Source organism: Cynara cardunculus (genome assembly GCF_001531365.2).
Source record: "Cynara cardunculus var. scolymus isolate 2C chromosome LG 2, CcrdV1, whole genome shotgun sequence".
Taxonomy (NCBI): domain Eukaryota; kingdom Viridiplantae; phylum Streptophyta; class Magnoliopsida; order Asterales; family Asteraceae; genus Cynara; species Cynara cardunculus.
The window spans coordinates 67,044,259-67,054,097 of NC_037529.1; the positions used below are offsets into that span (position 1 = coordinate 67,044,259).

General features: G+C 34.8%; 1 protein-coding gene across 2 annotated transcripts; it reads right to left on the reverse strand.

Moving 5' to 3' along the window:
* Nucleotides 1–1,822: 1,822 nt before the first annotated feature.
* On the reverse strand, nucleotides 1,823–3,969 carry LOC112507762 (E3 ubiquitin-protein ligase CCNB1IP1 homolog). 2 transcript variants are annotated; one of them, XM_025112456.1, is made up of 7 exons: nucleotides 3,900–3,969; nucleotides 3,727–3,799; nucleotides 3,106–3,151; nucleotides 2,923–2,953; nucleotides 2,532–2,787; nucleotides 2,280–2,443; nucleotides 1,823–2,091 (listed from the first exon to the last, which is right to left on the reverse strand). In XM_025112456.1, the coding sequence occupies exons 1-7, from the start codon at nucleotides 3,967–3,969 to the stop codon at nucleotides 1,823–1,825; spliced, it is 909 nt and encodes a 302-aa protein (XP_024968224.1). The 2 variants fall into 2 exon arrangements, with proteins under 2 accessions (XP_024968224.1, XP_024968223.1); XM_025112455.1 differs by having other exon boundaries at nucleotides 1,823–2,121.
* Nucleotides 3,970–9,839: the final 5,870 nt, after the last annotated feature.

A 9,839-nucleotide genomic window follows, 5' to 3' on the forward strand; every position in this document is an offset into this window, starting at 1 on the left:
TCTGCAGTTAGTTACACGAATTCAAAAATGAAGTTTTAATAAGTTATACTTATGCACAGTTTATTTTGTAATATTGAATTTTAAGTAATATGTATCAATAAACAGTACTTTTATATATAAAAAATGATTTTTAAAAGTTTTTTGTCAAATGATTTATAATATAATACAGAATTTGGGACAAAACTTTCGAAAGGATGTCCTACAGTATTTGTAGCCAATCCGGTTGGAAGACACGCAGAACAAGTCATAGCCGAAGAAGGTGGTAATTTGTTAGAGAATTGGTTGAGGGTCTTGTGAGAAATCAATCAAATGGACTTTTGGACATGAGATATCGTGTAGGAAAATTACTTTACTTAAAAGGAATAATTTTGCCTTTGGGTTGAACAAAATTTTCTCAGGGATAATCTTAGATACATATTGATAGGCTTATGGCATAAAAACGAGAGCAAAAAACACAGAGATGTTCATATGTATAAACGAGAATGAGAATACCTTTTAATAATTAGCAGAAAGTTACCAACGATTATCGGGAAGTTATAAAAGGTTACATGACAATTTCATAGCAGTTAGGAACAGATAGCATCAACAGATGTAAATATTGATTAACATAAGTGGATAAACATGAATCAACATCAATTGGTGAATCAACTTATCGCTGCCACTCACCCTAATTAGGTGCGTCTAATGTGCATGCATTAGTGTCACTAAAATACTGAAAAATAGCCACTTAAGTTCACCAAACACACCGCAAGGGTTGCTACCTTTTGGACCCCACAAGGGGCGCAACCCCTTTGTATAGCGCTATATGGAGACATCCGATGATCCTGATATCTAGCCAGGCTCGTTGCGACATTTTATAGATCTTGGGCATAATGTAATAAAAAAGGCCCTCGATGTGTACGAAAAAAGATATTCTATTTATTGTTTTTATCATTAGAAATAACATTGAATTCAAGAAATACCAATAATTTATTTAACCGTTTTTCCATGTATTCCTACATGCAAAATCAATAAGTAATTGTTTCTAAGTCAAAGTTATCTAACATATCATTCTTGATCGTATCATCAATCCGTTCCACCGTAATAAAGCATCTTGAGATATATCTTTAGTATATAGATTGTTATCAAACTCATCGAATTCCATTCCAATTCCTTTGATGAATTTCAATTCCACCGAATTTTGTTTTGCAAACCAAAGCAACCCTTAGAACCCCTTAGAACGATGGTAAACGACAGACTTTGTTGTATTGTTCGTTTCAAACAAAACGGATAAGTTGGTCATTGGCCATTGCTAATGGGGTTGACAAGAACAAAGAGAATATGGAAAAACGTAGGCTTCATTGCAATGCTCTTCTTCTCATGAAATTAACCCCTTACAACTAAAGAGAGCTCATCCTAGAAAGGATATGAATATCACAATGCTCTTACCCTTACATCTCTTTTTTCTAATAACAGTAGCAAGCAATCTCATTTTTGAGTAGATGTTCCTACGACTAATCGCCTACTTGTTGATGGACATTTCACATTTCATCAGTTAGAGTAGATTTAAAGAAAAGACAGGTTCAGAAGTAGATGTGTTTTATGTTACCGGTATTAAGAAGATGAGAAGAGCTCATTGCTTATAGTTGGTTGGCTTTCTCTCTTATCTACAACCTGGAAATGGGGAAAATAAGGCAAGATATGTTAGTTTCTTTTTTTAAGGCCATAGTATCCCAAACATTTGTCCCACCTACACTTTTTTGCCATACCCTTAAAAGAGTAGATAGCAGATTCAATATAAAGCTTCTAGGCAACTTCTTAAGATTTGAGCTAAATTGGTTACTTACGTGAACAGTTGAGGTCGGCTACGAGAGAGCTGAGGCCGTTTCATTGGTGATAATATGAGATTTCTCAAAGTCATAGAGGGATTGCTTGCTCCACCTCCACCACCACCACCACCACCTCCACCTCCGAACATGGGGCGACCAACGGGTCTTCTGTTTTCAATTGGCATTGCTGAATGTTTTACAGGTGAGCTACTAGAAATGTCGAATTGTCCAGAATTACCACTGTTCTGCCTTGTTGTTGGTGGCCATATATCTTCACGAGGTCCTGGAGTTTCAGGGGTGAGAACCGACCAATCTGCAGCAAATAAGTCAACTAGCATTTCTTGGGTACCTGAAGCTTTACATATCTTTAAACCATTTAACTTTCTCCCCTCTCTCCTTTTTGTTTTTGATTTTTTTTATTAGATATGATTATTTTACTGTAATGATTTTTATTAAACAAAATGGGATTACCTTTCCTCATGGAATCTCTATTATCCATCATATTAGCTGGACTGGCAAACAAATCAGGTTCAGCCCTTGAGAAGAAGTTGTTTGCAGGTTGAATGGCTGACCGTTTGATCGAGTCATACTCACTTCTCAATTGATCATACATCTCGTCCAGTTTTCTCTTTTGTCTATCAGTGAGAAGTAAAAAACTTAACGAAGCTCCAAGAGTCCCAGTTGAATAGATTATGGAAGGAGGCCAGGGGACAAGTAGCTAACCTGGATTTCTCAGAAAATTTTTCTTGGAGTTCCTGTTTATCTTTGGACAAGTTTTCAATTTCTTGTTCCATCATCTGACACCTTTTGGCCATTTTCTGATATGCGGTATGCACTTGCTCCATTTTTTCGGTGAACTTCTCTTGCATTGCCTCACATTTTTGCCGGCATTGAGCTACTATCCTGTTCATCTTGAATTGCATTTCTAGTTCCTTTTGTCCAATGTAGAATGTCACACTTCTGTATGCGCTCTTCATTACTACTTGTGTGTTAAGGAAAGATGTATGGAGCAAGTAGATGATGCACCAAGACATGATACAAGAAACCAAATTCCAATACATGTTCAAAGGCATAACTTGAAATTTTCATTTAAAAGTTAACAGTAACAGGATACATATCTGTGGAGATATGCCAGCCATAGCCATCTGCAGTGAAGCATGTGAAGAAAGTTAGAACTGAAGGAGGCTGCTTGCTACAAAGATATACAAATACTAAAATCACAAAATCAATATGGGTATTGTGACATTTGACTGAAGCAAGTATCTTTACAGAAAACTCTTCCGATGTGCTTACTTACATTTATCCATTCTTCATTTGGGTTGACATCCACAGGTTTCATGAGACTGAAAGCAAAAATGAGCATTGAATTAGTAAGCAACCAGATATACATATGACTCGGCCAAATAGTTGAAGAGACAAGTTGTTTGCAGTCTAGCACAGAAATATACAAGATCTGTTGCATATACCTGCAGGAAGACAACAACTAATTAGAGAATAAAATTTGCAATAATATCAAGGAGGCCTTTAGAATAAGATGCTACCATTCCCACCCAGGTAACCTTGATGGAGAGTTTGAGGGTCTCATAAGAGGCAAAGGTAAAACTTCTAGAGCTGAACCAATAAAAAGAAGACATAGAAAATGAAGAGAAAGAAAAAGGTGACTCCTTAGATTGCAGAATCATGTTGAGTCAACAAACAAAGCCTTTAGCCCAAATGATTCCATGAGAAAGATAACATGACCTAACTGGCCGATTGTCAAATAGCGTATCTACTATCTAACACCAAACCTAAGCTATATTCCTACAACTAAGTTGCGTAATTTTTTTCAATATTTTACCGAGCCACAAAGGATGTCAAAACAGAAGAGTACCGTGAGACACAGAGGAACTGGAAATCTCCTTATAGAATCTGCTTATACCTTTTAGAAAGTACTTGATCACAAATAGGGCAAGCTGCATCATTACTTAGTATCTTACTGGCATCTTCATTGCCTTTCAACGCTGTTAAGAAAAATAAGTTGTGCACCATGCCATTCACTACTGGAAAGAAATATAATTGACTAGTCTACAAAAGAATACAAATTTAGGATACACAAGATATGACCACACGTGGTAGAAATAGCTCTCCCTTCCAGCTCCCGCCAGCATGCGTTACATCTCATTGCAGTGTTTGCAATGATCTCCAGATAACTTGATACACCTTAATGATCGCTGTAAGACCTGTTGTGGAAAACTCAATGTATAAGGAAACCAGACTGAGACTACGGAAATGAATAAAGCCAATTGATCAACTGTCATTGCCATTAAAGATGACTACTTAAAAGCCATATTCACGCAATGCGTACTAGTCCAACAAAATGACTACACTGGTATTATTAGTTAACATTTAACAGTTGGCAGATGGCAGCAAAACTTGCATCAGAAAAAGAACGAATGACCAAAGATGATATCATCATGTTGCAGTAATTTAAAAAATCATGAAAGTCCGTCCACATATTATCGTTTCTTTTAGGAAAAAACACAGTCAATAGTTTAAACATGTGAATAAAATGATGGCATGTATGAAAAGTTAAACATTTTCAGCTTCTAACAACATTGGCAAAATGAAAATTATTATTTTCAAACTCTCTGAAAGCATTATCTAACTTTATAGCTAGTGGCATAAGCGATGGCATATTAAAAACATCTCTCTTCTCGAGAAGAAATAAAAGATCAAAGGCTAGGTAGTTCTATAAGGACATGGATCCCGTCAAACTTCGATTTTGTCGTGCATTGCCCTTGATAGAATATAAAAATGAAGGATCTCCGACATATAGTAAATGAGGGCAATGGAGCAACACGAATTTGAATTTCCACATTCTTAGCTGGAAATAGCAAAAGATTTTGAAGTTTTACTACACGCATCCACCTTAACAATAAACATACAGCATAATATAACCTGTAGCAATTAAAACATAAGGGTGGCTTGTTGTTGCAGGGGAGCTATAAAAAATTCATTGATGTTGTATCCTCCACTGTGGCCATCTTCTGATTCAGCTATGCTATCACCTTAAACTATATGCCGCTGAAAGTTAACAAAAAGAAATTTAAGCTCTCTGTTGAAAATTTAGTATTAAGCATTTATCTCTGTTTCATCGCTCTTATGGTAGTATGTGATAACGATGAATTACTACAGACGAACAAAATATTAATACTGATGCGAAATAGTAAAGTAGAAAGGACCAGATATTCACTACATTCAGTTCCGGATATACCTATTGATGTCGATGTAGTCCTGAATCAAAGTTGAAATTTAACTCAAAATTACTAGAACAATTTACGAAAGATATCTGATTGCAGCTTGAAAAACAATCTGATTGCGATCAAGCACGTAAAACCTGCAACATCATCAGATTATAACATAGAAGGAACCTAATTGATATGAAACGACAAACTCGAGCCAGCGAACTCGAAATTAGGGCTTATATGACGTGTTGATCCGGTCGACATTTGATCGGAAAACTAGATTTTCAATCCGTTTAACTGTTCTATTACATAAAAAGAATGAAATTCATTAGATCTAACATGATAATTATCAAATCTCACTTACCGAAGAAGATTGAATCGTTGCTATCTCTGTGTGTGGCTTGCTGGCTTTCCGTGAAATTAAAATGGCGGCAAAAGGAGTCGATTTAAAAGTGGCGCAATCAACGGTCGTCTCCTCGAGTTATAATCTGGTGTTTCTTTCGGCAAGAAGGTCTTTTAAATTCTTTTTTGGTATTAATCATCCGGGAGTTTTCAGGGATGTTTATAGACGGGCCGTTTACTTAAATGCTTACCAGGTAAGTGTTTAACGTTAGGAGTCAATACTATAATTTATTTTTATTGAGTAAGATTGTATTACATCAAAACATATCATATACAACAATTTACCAGGTAAGCGCTTACCCGGGTATCATAGTGATATCACAATGCATCTTATATATGTTTGGGTATGACACTGTATCTTTTGTTTTTGCTACATCTCTTTTCAATTTCTGTGTTCAACACTATGAAATCAAGAAAAAGGAATCATAAAGCATTTGTTTACAAATGCATAATCATCTTGTTGGCAATGCATTCATATGGGTTGGTTGATTTTTACTTCTGGATATTGATTTTCTCATTTGTTTTATTTGTTGCACCTTTGCATTTGGGGCATTATAGTACAAAGTAAAAGCAATGGCATTGTTTTGTTCTATTGCATTACCACTATTGATGCATATCACTACTACAATTGATATCCAACTCTAAAGATTTACGAAGAGATTGTATTCTACAATATTATGTCCTAATGTTTATGTAGGTAAGGTGTTTGATTGAACTCATAGAATCTGACTTATATATATGCATCTAGGCGCTCTATTATAGTATATATATATATATATATATATATATATATATATAGGGGTCTATTCAAAGGAGAACTGAGTTGTTTGTGGTAACTGTGAGAACCAATATTAACCACAAATCAATAGATAAATTAGGAAATTTATAACTTTGGTAATTTTAAATTAAAATCTTAATGCAATGATATTTTTGGTATTTTAAAACTCTTCTCTCTCCGGCCACCGTCCTCCGGTGATACCACTATGATACCACTGTGATACCTAAAAATATTGACTCTGTTAAACAAAAGATACATTGTGATACCTAATCATATATAAGATGCATAGTGATACCACTGTGTTACATTTTCGATCGACCACACAAACGACATCAATGTGATACCCAAGCACATATATGATGCATTGTGATACCATTGTAGTATCACCGGAAGACGGTGGCCGGAGGATGGTGGCCGGAGATAGAAGAGAGGAGGGAGGAAAGTTTTAAAATACCAAAAATATCCTTGCATTAATATTTTAATTCAAAATTGTCAAAATTATAAATTTCCTAATTTATCTATTGATTTGTGGTTAATATTGGTTCTCACAGTTACCACAAACTAATTAGTTCTCATTTGATTAGGTATATATATATATATGGGCTTATTCAAGGAAGAACTGATTACTTTGTAGTAACTGTGAGATCCAATCTCAACCATAAATTAATTGATAAATTAAAAAATTTATAATTTTGGTAATTTTGAATTAAAATTTTAATGCAAGGACATTTTAGGTATTTTCTTTCCTCTCTCCTCTCTCCGTCCACCATCCTCCGGCCACCGTCCTCCGGTGATACTACTGTGATACCTAAAAATATTGACTTTTAAACAAAAGATACAGTGTCATACCCAAACATATATAAGATGCATTGTGATATCACTATGTTACATCTCCGATCGACCACACAAACGACCTCAGTGTGATACCCAAACACATATATGATGCATGGTGATACCATTATGGTATCACCGGAGGACGAGGAGAGATGAGAGATGAGAGTTTTAGAATAACTAAAATGTCCTTGCATTAAAATTTTAATTCAAAATTACCAAAATTATAAATTTCCTAATTTATCTATTGATTTGTGGTTGAGATTGGATCTCACAGTTACCACAAACTAATTAGTTCTCATTTAATTAGATATATATATATATATATATATGGTTCCGATGAGATCTGTGCGTGTTAGGATTCTTTATGTAGGTAAAGTTTGTCATTTTGGGTTGTATTGATAGAAGAATAGCAATGGCATATATAATTACAAATGAGATTATAATGGTCTTCTGATTGTTCGTAAGCACTTACCAAAATCATTTGGTAGTACTCTTACCTGGACAACACTCTTATCCGAACAACACTTACGCGGTAAGAGTTGGAAAATTGGATTGAATTAATATATTGGATGAATCGGATCCAATTATCCACCGGATGTCGGATGGTTCCAATTTGATCCAATGGATATCTGGTAAGAATATCCATTGGATGGAACCGAACCGATCCAAGCGTTCATCGGGTTGGATTGATCGGCTATTCAATTTTAATCGGATTGGATCGGTTCAATTCACTTCACATCTAATGAATGTTAACTAACCCGATGAACAAGCTCTAACTTGCGACCCTGTAGCCTTCCATGTGACTTATGCTAGTAACCCGGGGCTGCCCCCCTAAGTCGTAACGAGCTACCCAACGACAAGTGGTTCACCGGCCACATCGTCTTCGTGACTAAAGCCTGCGACCATGCATCTCCATTCTTGATCACGTACATTCATCAAAGACACTACTATTTAAATGTAGTGAACCAAAACTCAACCATTTTATAAAAAAAATGTTTAAAATACCATTTAATATAAAAGTTTGTTGGGTATTATAATTTCTTTTAAATTTAAGAACCAAAAGTTAAAATTAAAAAAAAAACATTAAATAAATTACATTCAACTCCAACGGTTTTTTAATTTGAAGATTTTAATATATACATGACCTATTGAGCTTTTACGATTCCGTTGACGAATCTATTCAAGTAATTTTCATTCTGGAAGATCGTAATGAAAACATAATTTCTGTTTTTTTTTTCTTTTAGGTCGATTTTTTTTTCTCGGAATGTGATTGGTTTATAAGATCACTTATAGCTCTGGACATTTTATTGGTTAGCCCATTTGTTTCCTCAAGCTCGGTTGCAGTGCATTTAATATCCCAGTAAACTTTATAAAACGATATCCTTAGTATAAGGAAACAAATGAGCTTAGCACCGATGATTAAATAGCTGACATTGCATTTGATTGTTGGATGGTTGAACGGTGGATGATGAATTTTGGTAGTTGATAGCGTACCTGGTGATCTGACAATGAACAGTGGTGGATCACAATGTGCTTGATGAACAAATAAGTCAATGATGTGACAAAACTTTTATAAACAATGACCCCATTGTTACGTTAAAATCAGATCATTCTCCAATAAATTATCTACAATTTCTTTAAAATGGATAACTAAAAATCAAAATATTTAAAAGGAATTACATTTGACTCCACTCTATTTTAGATATTTTAACTTCCATTATATTATTAAATTAAAAATATTCTATAAATTTATCGTCCAATCATACTTTTTAAAATAATTTATATATAATAATAATTCAATCTTATTGGTGGATGAATAAAAAATTAATTTATCTTTCCATAAATCAAATTTTAAAGATGTTTTTAAACTTGGAGTTTTCTACCGTTTTCTTTATTTTTGAAGAAAAATATAAAAGATCTACAGAACCAAAATAGAGAACAAAAACTCTGTTTTTTTTTTAATAATATGTTGGAGATGCTATAAATAGATAATTAACCTTAAAACCCTTGCTACAAGTAGGGATGGTGATTTGCTCCGACTCGGTGGAGAACCCGGTTCACCCGACCCGAATGGGGATTCCCTGCTAAAACGGGTCCCAGGGCCGGGGATCCCCGGTAGACTCAAACCGGGACCAGAGATCTCCGGTAGAATCAAACTAAATAATATTATTTATGTGATTTGATAAGGGATTAACCGGGGTTTTATCGGGTTTTGACCGAGGATTGCTAGAGATTTGACTAGGGACAGAATGATAATCCCCGTACCCACCGGGGCTGGGGCTGGGGCCGGGGCCGGGGGACGTTACTACAAACTGAGGCCGGGATTATAAAACCCGCCCCATCCCCGCCCCATTGCCATGCCTAGCTACAAGTATTTCAACTTTCTATATATAGTTAAAAGTTCAAGACAATTTATGTGCTACAAAACATCATATATGTATTGACTCACTTTTTCACCTGTCATTTTTGACGATAATAGCGAAAGGAACAATGTATTTGCACATCTAAGATAGATGATGGTATTAATGCGACATGACTTATTTTGATCAAATTCATTGCATTATTGTTAAAAGCAGAATAATAAATGAATCAGAATAGTCGTTCATTGGCTACTTCTTTAATATACTAGAAGCGTACTCGCGCAATGCAGCGAGATACGTCGTGATTATAATATTTCGTTTTATTTTTTATCTTAGTCGATGTTATAATATGGCATTATGTGATTTTGAGAAAGCGATGATGTTTTTATTTTTGAATAAAATATATGTTTGACGATATCATAAAAATTTGACA